This window comes from Grammomys surdaster, unplaced genomic scaffold, assembly GCF_004785775.1.
Source record: "Grammomys surdaster isolate TR1022 unplaced genomic scaffold, NIH_TR_1.0 270, whole genome shotgun sequence".
NCBI classification, from domain to species: domain Eukaryota; kingdom Metazoa; phylum Chordata; class Mammalia; order Rodentia; family Muridae; genus Grammomys; species Grammomys surdaster.
The window spans coordinates 2,205,443-2,220,343 of NW_021604711.1; the positions used below are offsets into that span (position 1 = coordinate 2,205,443).

General features: G+C 50.6%; 1 protein-coding gene across 1 annotated transcript in view; it reads left to right on the plus strand.

Annotated features, from left to right (window-relative positions):
• Tom1l2 (target of myb1 like 2 membrane trafficking protein) overlaps positions 1 to 14,137 on the plus strand; it is a 119,217-nt gene extending 105,080 nt beyond the window's left edge. Inside the window, exons 13-15 of the mRNA XM_028776455.1 lie at positions 7,785 to 7,844; positions 9,643 to 9,679; positions 10,609 to 14,137. Of these exons, the coding sequence (XP_028632288.1) occupies positions 7,785 to 7,844; positions 9,643 to 9,679; positions 10,609 to 10,757 (246 nt within the window). The 3' untranslated portion in view covers positions 10,758 to 14,137. The remainder of the gene's footprint in view (positions 1 to 7,784; positions 7,845 to 9,642; positions 9,680 to 10,608) is intronic.
• The last annotated feature ends 764 nt before the right edge of the window (positions 14,138 to 14,901 follow it).

The following is a 14,901-nucleotide window of genomic DNA, read 5'->3' on the forward strand; positions in this document are numbered from 1 at the left end:
TCTCCCACTACTTAGACTATCTCTGCATTGAACCCAGCAGGGGAATTAGAGAGACAGGCCAGGGGCCTGTCAGTATACTTCCTAATAAAGATGAGGATGACCCTTCCTCCTTGCTCACGTCAACCTGGAGCAGCCTTGTCCCCCAGCAGGCTCTTTGCTCTCCACCCACCATGCTAGCTTGTGTCCTGTTCTGACCCAGGCCATTATCAGTGCCCAGGCCCAGATCCAAGTCCAGGAGACGTGGTCTGTTTCTCACCCATCACCCTTTGAATGCGTGGCTTGGCCCAGCTCACTGTTTGCAAAGGTCTTGCTGATTTCAGCAGATTTACAAATGATAGTAGGCAGATTGCTGTTCCTGTTGTTACTGAGGCAAGGACTGGCCTCAGCAAGAAAGACTGACAGGACATGGGACGGTCATGTGTGTATCTGTGTGTGAACACATCTGCAGGCTGTCCTGACCCTTCCTAGGCCATGCTGTCCTGGCATCAAGAACAGAGCAAAGAAGAAAAGGTTGTATAGCCACACCTCTGCAAGTAAGAGCCCACCTCTAGTTAGACCATTTAAAGAAGCAGGAGAGGGCTGGGAAATGACTCAGCAGGTAAAGGCACTTATTGCCAGCCTTATGCTTGACTTATAGCCTCAGAACCACAAGATGGGAAGAGGGAACTGACTCCTACAGGTTGCCCTCTGACCTCCACCCACAGAGTGGCATGCATGCACAGACGTGCATGGATATGTGCACATACAAAAGGAATAGTTTTTTTTTAAGAATTATTTATTTATTTTATGTATCTGAGTACACTGTCTTCAGACACACCAAAAGAGGGCATCAGATCCCATTACAGATGGTTTGAGCCACCATGTGGTTGTTGGGAATTGAACTCAGGACCTCTAGAAGAGCAGTCAGTGCTCTTAACCACTGAGCCATCTCTCCAGCCCATGAATGTTTTGTTTTGTTTTTTAATGCAGGAGGTCTGTGGGTGTAGCTCACTTAGCTAGTGTATACCATGTTCTGGGATCAGCAGAACCACCACAAATAAACAAACACATAAATATAAGAAAGCAAGGAAGAATATGCTGAATTCAGCATTCAAGTCAAGAATTTAAGAAAAAAAATACTTGGGCCACTAGGATGGAGAAAAGAAAAGAAAAAAGCAGAGTGAGTTAGAAAAGGCTAGTTCCCCTTCAGCCAGGCATAATAATAACAGAGGACTGAGACAGGGGGATTAGGAATGCCAGGTCAGCCTAGGGTAGAGAAAAGAAAAGAAAGAAAAGAGAGAGTTAATCTGTCTGCTCTGGTGTTTCTATCATGAGAAATCGGGCCTGGAGACCGACCTCTCAGGCTGCTCAGAAGCCTGTAGGTGTTGGAGAGCAGTCAGCACGAACACTTTGTTATCCAGCCTAGGGGGTATGGTGATTGAATTTTCCTTCTCTTTTCCAGGCATGTAGGCGGGGTGTGTGCTAGGGCAGGGGTGGGAAGCATCAGATCACATTTCCTTGTGTGACAGATGATCAAATCTGAACAATGCCTTTTCTCTTTAACAATATGTGGTATGACGTTTCTTTTTGGGACTTTTCTGTCCTTGGCCCAACAGAGAGGGAGAGGTGGGGACTCTGACCTGCAGCCCATAGACAGCTGGCTCATGACCCAAGGAATGGTGAGGAGCCAGAGCCGGGTCAGCTCGCTGCCCACCCCAGCCCCTCACCGTGCAACAGTCGGCACCTTCCTCTTGCCACCTGCCCAGTGGCAGACAGGACACAGAGCCCTCCGTTGTTCTGGGTGCCAAATCTCCCTGTGTCTATGTGGAAACTCCATAAGGCCCCAGACTTCCAGCTCCAGAAACACCTTCTCTGGCATTCTGCTGAACCTACACCCCTGGGTCTTTGTGGGCTAGGGTGTTTGCAGGTATGAGGGGAGCCTTTCCCTTCTCCAGCAGACTGGAGTTCTCGGCAGTATTCGTTTTTCCAGGATGAGCACAAGTAACCATGGCTTGTGCCCAATGGGAGGGGCTGTTATAAGATGACTCCTTCATATGGCCCGTCAGAGAAGCTTCCTCTTGCCCTGTGCCTGGAAATTTGGCAAGCCTAGGCTTGGTGGGCTCCTACAGTACGATAGGGTCTTACATACGGCCTGGCGATCTCGTGTGTAAATGTATAGATGATAGTAAGAGAGGGGAAAGAGGATAAAGCCTGAGCTGAGTCCCAGGCTGTTTGCCTCAGGTTGGCCACTTCACCCCCAAGTACAGAATCAAATCTCTAGGTGCATGTGCTGGGGGTGGGGCAGGTGAGGATACAAAGAAATAAACATGTGGACCGACCTCTGCCCTCCAGACAAACGTGGTAAGTCAGATTTAGATCTAGGCCTTGGTATCAGGCCAGGAGGGACCCAAGTGGGCGGGTGTCCATGTAGGACTTATAAGTGACAGGCTGCTTGCAGCCCAGGGGCCACCTACTTAAGAAAGGATTAGACACGGGTACAGACAGGGTCTGCAGGCTAGTTCAGTGGTGCCCGAGCTCTCCAGCTCCCTCAGCAGCACACACTCACTCTGAGTAAGAAAGCAGTTGTTTCTTTGATGGAAGGGCTGCCCCTGCAAGTATGGGCCCTTCATTTTCTTCTGCAAGGTCAGGCTGGGCCCTGACCTTGAAGTAGGCTTCTTAAAACTGTATCTCAATTATCCAAATTGAGAGGACCTAGCTGTGTGCTCTTGTGCCTGTTAGCCCTGCAAAAAAGGATACTGCCCTGCAAACTACCTGATGTGGCCTGGGCAGTTGGTGATGGTGCCTGTCTTTGTCCACACAAGCTGTCTCTACTCTTCCTTTCCCGTATAGAGCCCCAGTTTTCAACTTCCAAGAAACAAGTCCAGCTAACAGCTAACTTAGTGTCTCACCTTCCTGCCTACAATTTTTTCCCTGTTAAAACAATGTGTGTTAACTGCTTTGCCTTATTTTCTGTAGTATAGAAATCCTACCTTTCCAAACCTCTCAAGTACAGATTCTTCATATGGAAACTTTGTGTAGTGCTGAGTGAGACCAGGAGCTTTAGAACATCCCTCCCTTTGAGTTGGGGTGGAGTGTCACAAAGTTTCATGACTCCTCTAGAGATAGCTCCTAGTACAGACTTGCACCATTGGGTAGGTGGGTGTCCTTTTATGCTTGGAGCTGGGAACAACTGTGGAAGAGGTCTGTCCTCTCCTGGAACTTCAGGTGTGAGGGGCAGCTTGCACAGTTAGGTCACTACACCAGGCGTGTTGGCAGGTGAAAGTAGGCAAGATCTGGCTTGAGCCCAGGGTCAGTGGCCTTCCCTCCCTTCCCTTCCTAGACTTTGAATCTTTTCTGCTACTTCTGGCTGGTGATCACTTAGGATCATCTCCCACTTCCAGGGTATAAGCAGGGAAATCAAGAGCATGAAAGCTGGTATGGAAAAGCCTGCCTCTGGTCTCAGCACTGGGCAGACTGAGACAGGAGGCTCATAGTGTGAGCTAGCCTGGGCTACGCAGAGACCAGTCTAAGGTGAATAATGGGACCTTGTCATATACACACTCACACAAGTAGAAGACACCATGACAACAACAGTAATCATGTCAAAGCAAGAACAGAAGCAGTAGACTATTCCCTCACACTCATTCATGGTCCTATGTTGCTCCCCAACACCAAAGGAGCAGGGCAAGGAAGAACAACAATGGGTTCTAAAAAGGGGACTGGAGAGATGGCTCAACAGTTAAAAGCACATACTGCTCCTGTAGAGAACCCAAGTTCAGCTCCCAGAATCCACACTGGGATGGCTATAACCATAGCTCCAGAGAACCTTATGTCCTCTTTTGGCCTCCATGAGCATGTGCACTTACATGAACATACCCCCACACAGGCAGACAGACAGACAGACAGACACACACACACACACACACACACACACACAATTAAAAATTAAAAACAGTAATGAAAACCTATTGCTGTGATAGGCTAACACTAGTTATCTCCACTCTATAACCTGGCAGACACTCAGACTTAGCAAACCAAAGGAAAAACCAAAACCAACCAACCAATCAACTAACAACAACAACAAAAACCAAAAAAAAGAAAAGCAAAAACAGCTGGATCCAGTGGCAGCACCTCCCCTCCTCTGTTCCTAAGGTGGAGTGGCCCTGCCTGAAGCTCCTGTCTTCTGTCCATCACCCAGAACCTAACCTGTCACCCTGGCATCAGACATACCTGAATCTCTTTGAACTCCATAGATGGGCTAGGTGTTGTTACCTAGGTGGCTGTCATGTTCACTTGGGCCAGCATTTGGCCTTGGTCTCTGGGAGGGTATTCTGGGTGGAGTCCTTTCTCTTCACCCCCTCCTGTCTGTCTCCCTCATCACTCTTCAACCTCCTCTAACAGCCTACAGCTTGGACCAGGGTCCAAGAAGATGCTAAAACCATGGCATGTGAAAACCACAGCTTCCTAGAAATCTGCAGGATGGGCCCCTCATATGAAGGATATAATGCTAAGGCACCCAAGGGCCTAGTGACTTGCTCAAAGCCACAGGGCAGAGGCACACTAAGACTCCTGCCATGCTCCCTTCCCTCTCTCAGCTGGGGAGAGTTGTGGGGAGGTGTTTCTTCCTTGTTCTGGGACTCCACAGGCTATATTTTCCAGTGAGTGTACATGCCTGGGTCTGGGTGTACCTATGTGGTGAGAGGGATACTCTGCCTGCTTCCCAGAGCAGGTTCATAGCTCTGCTCCTGTATCAGCCCCCTGCCTTCTGTTAGCCTAGCTGATAAGCAGCACCCACCTCCTCAGAATGTGTCCCAAGACACTCAGTTCCAGTGACCAGATGCCTTTGAGTTTCTACATTAGAATACAGAAACACAAACCTGGAAGATGAGGGACCCTGACTCAGGAGTGTTAGACTCAAAATACCACATTGCGGTTACCCAGTTCACAGATGAGGAAATGGAGACCAAACCTTGTCAAAGGGCCCAGGCCAACTCCTCCACCTCTACCCATGCAGCTGAGGCTCTAAAACAGCAGAGGATGGTTCTCCATATTGAAGAAATGGCTCAAAAAGCTATGACTTACCCCAGCCTGCAGCTGGGCACTGTGGCCCAGATGGAGCCCAGCTGCAGTGTCCTCCGCTGTGCTGCCATTGCAGGGCTGTGTTCAGCTCTTTGCTGGCTTTTATGATGTTAATTAAACCCAAAGCTCCACGTAAGGTAGGCAAGTACCCTAGTTCTGAATAACTCCCTAGCCCTCTACTTTTTCTTTTCTTTTTCTTTTTTCTGGTTTTTTTTTTGTTTTGTTTTTTTGTTTGTTTGTTTGTTTGTTTGTTTTTGGCAGGGTGCTGGCTGTCCTGTAACTCACTACGTAGACCAGACTGGCCTTGAACTCACAAGAGATCTACCTGCCTCTGCTTCCCAAGCTCTGGGATCAAAGGTATCCACCAGCCACCAAGCCCAGCCTAGCCTCTCTACTTTTTTTTTTTAAGATTTGTTTATTTATTTTATATACATGAGTACACTGTAACTGTCTTCAGACACACCAGAAGAGGGCATTAGATCCCATTACAGATGGTTGTGAGCCACCATGTGGTTGCTGGGAATTGAACTTAGGACCACTGGAAGAGCAGTCAGTGCTCTTAACCGCTGAGCCATCTCTCCAGCCCCGCCTCTTTACTTTTTAACAATAAAAACAATTATAAGAAAAACCTGAAGGTTTTGGGCCTGTGACCCTTTAGAACTAGCAACACAGTGAAAGTGCCCAGCCTTCCTGCAGGAGATTCTATATTATGGCCCAACACCAAAGAAAGCTCGCAGATGTGACATCTCAGTTTCTTCTAGGTGGACTGAGATGGATAAGGCAAAAAGGGCCCACATACACTCTGGCAGCTGCCGTGGCTGTCATGGCTTGTTGGAGAAATTGTTGACTGACTGAGCTGCGGACTAGGCCTGGCACATGTCCTCTGCAAGTCAGACACTGTGATTTATAGATACCAAGATCATGAAAATAGCACATCCTGTTCCAGGAGTGTGTCAAGGTAGAAAGCCCCTCTCACCCCACCCACGCCTGCAGTTGTGAGATAGCAGATTGCACCCACTGTGTCCTGATGTTCTCTGATGGAGAAGGCAGGCATCCGCCATGAGCACTGCAGACACAGCCATGGAGCATCCTCGCTCTCACCCCAAGTAATCATCTGCTTTGTCACTAGGACTCGTGTCACGGTGTGGGAGCTCCCGAAATATCCAGTTAAACAGTTTGAAGTGTCTGTGGCTTAAAATGGCAGCACAGAGAGACTCTGTCTAGTGATTAGTGAGCCATTCTGAAAATGCTTGTGCTTGCCCACGGCAGGGTGAAGCTTGGGCACAGAGCACATTCTCAGAGCCAGGCCACCCGCTTGCTGAGGGGGGCGCTGCAGGCCTCTGCCCAGCACGTGCAGGGGCCACACCTTTTGGCCACAGATTTCAACCTGCAAAGCAGGAGCTGGCAATATGAGTTCTTTGTTCTCTTCCTTTTCAGGTGGAGTTTGGGACTATTTTTGTTGTCCTTACGAATTACTTATACTGAGTCTTCTTATTGCCTATTTAAAGTTTATTTCTACCCTAGATTTTGACATTAGAATGTAGCCAGCTATGGACACAGCACCATCTTTCTTCCTTCCTCTCTCTCTCTCTCTCTCTCTCTCTCTCTCTCTCTCTCTCTCTCTCTCTTTCTTTCTTTTTTCCTTCTAGAAATACTGAGCTAATAATAAGCAAGGCTCCCAGGTGAGGTACCTCTCAGTCCCAGGGAAGGTAAAGAGGCAAGCTGCCCCGACTGAAGCCCATCACCTCATTGTCTAGACTGGGACCCAGCCTTTTTTAGCGTGGCTCTAAAGGTCTAAAAGGCCTTCACTTCTTACTCCGTAATATCTGATAGCAACTTAAATCATTTCAGTTGCATATGTTTTCCAGAATCTCTGCTCTGGGGCCCTTGGCTTAGGCCAAGGCATGACACCTCCCATACCCAGGTTTGAGGGGAATCTTGCCACACCTTGGGTATTCTGCTCACAGCTCACAGTGGACTACTTTTCTCAACCACTGAAGCTTAGAAAGGGGAAAAGGCAGACTAAAGGAAGCTGAGGCGTTTGAGGCTACTGAGTGGTATTTTTTCCTCAAAGGAGAGAAAGAAGACTAAAGCTCTCTGTCCTTTCTTGTCATCAAAGCCCTAGTTTTAGCAGTGTTCCCCTTAGAGGCAGAGCCAGCCGCTTTATGGGAGCAGGGCACTCCCAGACCAAGGGAGCACGTGCCTCTGGCTCCTTCTCCCACTCACAAAGCCACCTCATGGAGCAGACAGAGCCCCCAGGGCTGGGCTGTCCGGCCCTCCTGAGAACCCTGCTCCCTGCCTAGACATGTTGCTACCCCAGTTCCGCTCCGTTCATCTCAAGCCCAAAAGCCTGGGGTAGTCTTTACTGAGGACAGCTGATTCTCCCGTCATGGCTGCTACATGACTAGTCCTTTCTGAGATTAGAAGGTGTTTGCAGCCCTGGCCTGAAAAGGCAAACATGCATAAGCAAAAAGTTATCCATATCAAGAACACGTACTCCCCGCCACCAGCCCCTGCTTATAATTTACCGACTCATCGCTCTCCTCGCCCGCCATTCCACACGTAGCTGCCTGTGCTGCCTGTGCTGCCGCGTAGTTGTTTTGCTCTGTGTACATTTTGGTTTTGTTTGGGGGTTACTTTTGACGATTTACTTTGTTCTGGTGTTCTGTCTTCTTTTGCCTGGCTGTGTGGGGGCTGCCTGACCCCGCTGCTTGCCGCCTCCATAGATTCCCGTTGCGCAGCCCTCTGTCATGGACGACATTGAGGTGTGGCTCAGGACAGACCTGGTGAGACTTGACTTTTACATTTGGTGTGTGGGTTGTGGCAAGGCAGGTGTTCTTTTGAGGACAGGCCTTGGGGCTTGTGGCAGGGGCTCCACCTCCGCAATGGTGGGTTGGAGGAGGGAGGTGAGGGAAGCTCGTAAAACTCGCCTTCCTTTCCAACTCGTGGATCTGGTGGTGCAGGCTCCGGGCACAGCCTCTCAGCCACACGGCTCCGCACAGATGCGGGCAGGTCCCTTCAATGTCTCACTGAACACTGGTCCAGTGGACACTGGAGAGCCCAGCTCTAACCACTTGAAACACACACTGAATCCTCTCCAGTTCCTCTTAAATGGCAGAGGTGTGTGTTTGAGCGGCTCTTCTGCTTGGTTGTTTTTTGTTTCATGCTGCTTTTTTGTTTTGAGGGAGGAGGGTATTTTTGTGTTTTGGTTTTTGTTTCCTTTCCCTTCTTCTCCCTAGTTGGGGATTGAAGTCATTGCGTTGTGCATGTGAGGGGGGCGAGGTGCTGCATCCCAGCCCCCATTTCTTTTTTCTTTCTCTCTTTTTTCCCCCCACAAGCGAGTTAGGTGCTTGGTTTTAAGTTCATCACCATCCCCATTCTCACCATCGTCTCATATTTGCTTACGTGCTCTGCCCCAGATGAATGTCTCTCCATCTTCTGGATGGAGAGAAGATGGCATGTCTGAAGATGGCCTCACGTCAGCTCCCTGATCCTTGCAGAGCATTTCACTCACAGCTGGGATGGAGGGGATCTAGGGGTGGCTACAGGCTTCCTGTGGCTACTCCCACAGCATTCTGTAGTCAGGGGCAAACACTGCCTCTTTCCCAGGGTGCCGGGCCTTCTAAAAATACAGCCCTGGGTGTCAGGGAAGATTGAAAGTTCCCCTGAAATCCAGAAGTGCCTAGAAAGACATATGTCCCTCACCAAGGCAGGAACAGAAAGTCTCAGGCCCTCTCCCAGACTAGACATATTGTCACACATCTATAAGCCCAACATCTGGGAAATGGAGGCAGGAAGATTAGAACTGTAAGTCCAAGTTTAGTTACTTGGTGAGTTCAAGGCCAACCTGGGTGCCCTGAGACCCTAAAGAGCCAAGATTCAGAAAGGATTTGTTAGGAAGGCTCTCAGCAAGGCAGAGATATATCAGGAGAAGCCAGGTAGCTCAGCCCTGCTGGTGAGGCCTGTGTATAAGCGCCTCTCTGTTCACGTGTGGTCCACTTAAATGTGTAGGCTGCACAGCCTCCATGGTCTCTTTAGGCAGCAAAAATAGGAGCTTGGGTCCAGGGGAAGGCTGGCCCAGCTCCCTGGAGGCCATGCTTGTATCTAGGTATCAGCTTCTCTGGCTTTCACTGCTGGAGTCAGGCATAGGCCATGCAGGCCCCAAGCAGCTCCTAGCTGTTAGTGTGGATAGCATCCTTCCAGAATCCCTGTGCTAGCAGCACTGATGTGCCTCAGCCTCATGTTACCATGGCATCTCTCCTCAGAACCTGGTGTTGATGGGTGGGGTTCACCTTTCTGGCCAGGTAGGGACCAGCCTGCACCAATTTTGTATTTTTCTTTTTTGTCTGTTTAGGAAATCAAAATCTAAAATCTTTTTTGTTGTTTTGATTTTTTAAAAAAAAAAAACAAACAAACCTTTTTTCCCCCAAGATTACTCTCCACCTCTCTAATAGGAAGAAGAAAAATCTGGAAGCAGGAAACGTAGCCCTTCACTTGGGTAGCCATGGGTGGGCGGGGGTGGTGGGGTGGGCGGGTGGGCAGGGCAGGGATGAGCCCTAATGCCATTCTCTACTCCATCCACAGAAGGGCGACGACCTAGAAGAGGGTGTCACGAGTGAAGGTAGGCCTGACCAGTGATCTTACAGTCTTCCTGCTCCCTCATTCCTGACTCTCAGGACTGCACAGGGGCTAGCCCCATACTCTGAACTGCTAGAGCCATGTGACGCTGGGCCTGAGCCCTAGTCTTCATGGGGGCTAAATTGTCCCAGACACACAGTGCAGGGCCTCTTGGGCATCTGGGCCTCAGTTGATGGTTAGGTGGGAGCATGGGCCTAGTTCTCCACCAAGGCTCCTGCCCTCTCCCCATTCTGACCTTACCTGCTTTCCATCTTGCCTTCCACACCTCATCCCATGCTTCCTCTCCCCTGGATTCTTCCAGACCCTGTGGCAAAGACCAGTCTAAGGACCTGCCATTGTGCTAAGTGGCTGCCTTCTGCATGCAGCCTTGCTCCAGCCTCTTCCTTGGGTCAGTGAGGGTGGGGCTGTGGTGTCTAAGTAGGTACTGCTCCATTTTCTCAGCCCCGTCCTGTGCTGATCTGGGAGATAGAGCTCTGGGCTCCTGAAGGGGCGGGTAAGCTACACATACTTTTTTAATAGGGTCTTTCTATGAAGGGACTGAAGGCTGCTGGACCCTTTTCTCATCATTGGGGGGCCCACAGCAATATATAGAGCCTTCCCCTCACTTACCCCTAATCCAGCTTTCCCCTGTTCTGTGTGCAGAGTCAGGAATAGGTGATTTCCCTTAGGCTGGTCCTCAGACTGGGATAGTCCAGAATAACATAGGACCTAGCTTTTTGCTCTCTTGCCAGCATCTCTTTCATCTCCACTCCTGTACACATATATTTCCTGCCAGAGGGTCCTGCACACATGTACCTCCTGCCAGAGGACAACCACGCCAGTGTTGTACTGGCTGGAGCTGGAGACCAGGGTGTGGGGCTCCAGCTAAGCGACCCCCAGCAAGCCTGGTCCTCAGTTTGGTTTGTATTGCAGAGTTCGATAAGTTCCTGGAAGAACGAGCCAAAGCTGCAGAAACAGTTCCAGACCTGCCCTCACCCCCAACAGAGGCCCCTGCACCAGCCACAAACACTTCAAACCGGAAGAAGCCAGAGCGGTCTGAGGATGCGCTCTTTGCCTTGTGAGCTGTCCTGTGGTTTGCCTCGCCCTGGCAGGTCACTTCTGACCCTCCCAGTGGACACTGGGCACTGGCCACTCCCCCAGCCTGCATACCTGTATCTCCATGGAAACGCCACTGTGTTTGCACCCAGGCCACCCTGGTCAGGACCAGCTTTGCCATCTTCTCTCTGGGTGGCAACAGCAGCACTGACCAGAGGCCCTGCCCTCCGTCTCCCTGAAGGCTCCTGTGGCCTTCAGCCTTCCCAGGAAGAACCAGTGGCGTAGTGCTGGGCAGGGTAGCCCCATGACACTTTCTGGACAGAACTCCTGAACTGACCCCTCATCTCCCCTTCCTGTTTCTGCCTAGCTCCATGGCTTCCTTCCACTGGACCCCCTTCTTCCGTCAAGGACTCTGGAATGCAGGGCTCAAGTGTTTGTAACTACAGGCTTGGTTTCCCTCCTCAGACCGTGTGGTACCTATGGCACTTAGTGTGTGTACTTGAGTAGGCTCCCTGGGTTACTACCTTGAAGGTCCCTCACGTCCCTTTCCCCATAAGTCAGCTGCCAGGCCTAGGACCAAGACAGGGATCTGTGGCTCTTGGTGTGACAGCAGCAATGAGGCCAACATGTGCCCTGCAGATGGTAGACAGCTTACTCCAGGCCTGACATGCACACTCACATTCATACCTGGCCCTGGTGTCTACAAAGGGTTATTTGCTAAAGCAACATGACTTTAATGCAACCATGACTAGACTTTGCCTCCAGCAGTCTCCACAAGCTATCTCTAGGCTCAGCAGGAGGTGCTGTGTGCTGTGCCTGGAGGTTCCAGATGACCCAGAGCCATACTCCTCTCCTCTCCCTCATGACGTCAGCCTTCATTGCTGTCCCCACCTCACATATTCCCCAGCCAACAATTTCATTCTGAAGCTTGCTAACAGCCTCGATCTGAGCGAATGAGAGCTGGTGATACCTGCCCCTGTCCTGTGTCTTTGTTGGTTTGTTTCCTGGCTCTGAGCAAATGACTCAGTGCCACGTTAATCTTAGTCTAGCTGCTGTTGCCTAGAAAAAGGAAATTGCTGCTGCAGCTGTTACTACATACTATGCAGGTCACCATATTTCCTCACCCACTGTTAGAAGGGCCCAGTGCTTTACCTGTTGCCATTCGAGCTCCCACCCCAGTAGGGAGAGGGGGCTGGGCTGCACTTGCAGTCAGATCAGTGTGCATCAAGGTTCTGTGCAGCTCTGAGGAAGGGGCTACAGCCCTGGCTGAAAACAAAAATGGCCTTCCCCAGGCCCAACCCAGCACCTCTCCTTCAGCAGTCTCTGGAAGGTCTGGCGAGGACTTATCTGGTAGGACCTGTGGAGGATGTCATTCTAGCTTTCGAAGGGCATCCAGGAAGCCCCTCCTACAGGGAGATCAGCTGACCTGCTAAGTGGCCAGCTCTCTCTGAGCACCTGGCTCACCTCCACCCTCCATTCAGGACCCTTGGCCAACCAGAGCTTCTCTCTCAATGTTTCCCAAGGGCAGAGCCCTCAAAGGCTAGCTTGGCTGCTAAGGCCTCTGAAGGCTGGTCACACCAGAGGAGTCTGGGGAGCTCAGTATACCTGGAAGCTTGGCCTTTGGCACAGTTATAGAAGGGTTGTCTGTGAGGGTCAGCTGCACACAGCCTACAAGAGTTGGCCATGTGGGCAGTAGCAATCATGCCAGTGCCTCTGAATTAAGAGGCTGCCCCCTGTTTATGAATGATATAGGAAGGAAGATAGGCTTCCATCAGGGAGAGAGACCGATGTGGGGGCCCACCCTGGGGGTCCCCAACAAGGTCGTTCCTAGCACCAGTGTCCAGAGCTGTCCCCTGACCTCCTGACTGCAGCTGCTGGGTCTTGCTGAAGCTGGGTTGCTGTGGGGACAGCAGGTACTCAAGGACTACCACCAGCCATCAAGAGGCTACCTTTCTGGCTGGGAGCAGCCCAGCTGATGGTTTGTGTTCTTCACATTGTGTCTGGAGGTAGTCTGCCTTACTTGTGGGCTGAAGTGACATGTGTCTGAGGCCTCTACCAGAAGCAAGATTGGGCCTGGGGGCCTGGGGGGGGGCTGAAGGGGTTCAGCTCTTGTGAACTGTCCTGTCCTGAGGACTCTTTCCTACCTGTTCTAGGCCTACCATCTGTGGGCAAAGTCCTTAGAAGCTGGGCCCTCTCAAGCCAGCAGCCTCTACAAGTGTTAGAAATCACAGAGAGTGTGTACTTAATTACACTAAATTATTGCCGGGGCTCCTCATAAGCACTAATTACACCTGATTATAGGTTAAAATATTTATTTTGTCAAAATATTTTCTTGAGGATGTATTTAACCTTTTCTTGTTCATTGTGTGCTGAAGTGTGAAGACTGCTTCTTCCTACCTTTTTGGCTGTCAGGCAACAGTGAAGGAAAGTCACCAGATGCCCTAGAGTGACCTCTGCCCAGGTACCAAGAAGGCAGGCTGGAGTTGGGCCGAGAATCGACAACTTGTTTATCTGTACATGGTCATGGGGGTTTGGAGCCAAAAGAGCTTCTTGGTAGCTGTGGCCAGATCTAGCTTCCACTTACTCTGTCAACCCCTCAGTGTGAGTGACTGTGACTTGGCTCATTACCCTTGTCCTCCCCACCTGGCCCATGCTGTCTGCCACGGCACTGCTCGGCCCGGAAAGTGGCGGCTGGGCCCTAGTGGCCCAGGAGCAGTAGCGCCTTTGTTCTACCACAAAGCTTCCCTGCCTCTGTCCATCTGTCTCTCAGATGGCTCAGGACAGGCCATGGGCACTCTGGGGGCCAGGTCAGCCCTAGGTGGCAGGAAGGGCAGAATGAGGGCCTTGGTTCCTGCCCGTCCCGTCTGCAGCCTCCCTGTGGTCTGCTGTTGGGCTGCCTGGGGTCTCCCTGTGTGCTCAGCCACACAGGAGGCCAGTAGGGGAATATGTCTCCTCTTGGAAAGCCTCCCTTGGTGGCCCTCTGGAACCTACATAGCCCAGTGCCCATCCCCAGCCCTCCTTGTTCATGGGGTCTAAGCTAGGCTTCCCCTGGCTCCCAAGAACAACTGTCACCCTATGTCCTAACTGCTCCTGTCACACTGACACCCTCAGACTCTGGGAGAGCTGGGGTGGAATTTCTTCCTAAAGTTTGCACTTCCCTTGTGAGGATCTGAGGATCTTTGGAGCTGCTGAAAAGATGGTATTGTTTGTTACCTGTTGTCTCTATTGTTGGCAAATCGGATTCTTGTCCCTGTCCTATGTTCTGTGGGTAGAGCTGGTTCTGGAGGGTGGCTCAGAGTGACAGCTAGTGTGCCCCACCCCCACCCCACTGGCTCTACTTCCAAACACTGTCTCTAATTTGTGTTCTTGCATGTAAAGTACTCTACAATAAATAGTTGAACTAGCCCTTCCTGTGTGGTGTCTGATTGACCTGACCATCCAAAGGGCCTGGAAGTTGGCCCACCTGACTCCTTTTTAAATATATATATTTTTTCTGTGTTTATGTGTGTTGTCTGAGTGTAGATATGTACACTTATTAGTGCAGGTGCCCACAGAGGCTAGGAGAAGGTGCTGGATTCCCTGGAGCTGAGTTGGAAGGTGGTTATAAGCCTCTGTGTGGGCCCTGAGAACCTAACCTCAGCTCTCCGCAAAAATGTGTATTCTCTAACTAGTGATGCATCTCTCTAGCTCCCACCTGCTTTTTAATTTTATTTCATGTTTTGAGATAGGGTCCTACTATGTAGCCCAGGCTGGCCTCTAACCCAGAGATCCTCCAGCCTCTGTTTCCCAAGTGCTGGGATTAAAGGTCTGGGCCAAACGAATGCCTTCATTGAGGGAACAGTTGCAGACCGCTCTCCTTAGCTCTCCGAGGAAACTCCTACAGACCAGCAAGCTTTGGGGAAGGGGCAGGTGTCTATTTACTCTGGGTACCTAAGAGCCATAGACTGGGTATGATGAATTTTCCTCTGACTCTGATATGGCAAGGTCACTCACCCTGGCTCAGAGCAAGTAGGCCTGAGGCACCCAAACCCCTCCACCTGGGTTTCTGCCAAAAAAAAAAAAAAAAAAAAAACAAAAAAAAAACATCAGAATCTTCTACAAAGCCATGCCAAGCACCAAGTCCAAGAGCCTTGGCTCCTGGAGAGTTGGCCCCTCTCCCCAGCTTTGTCT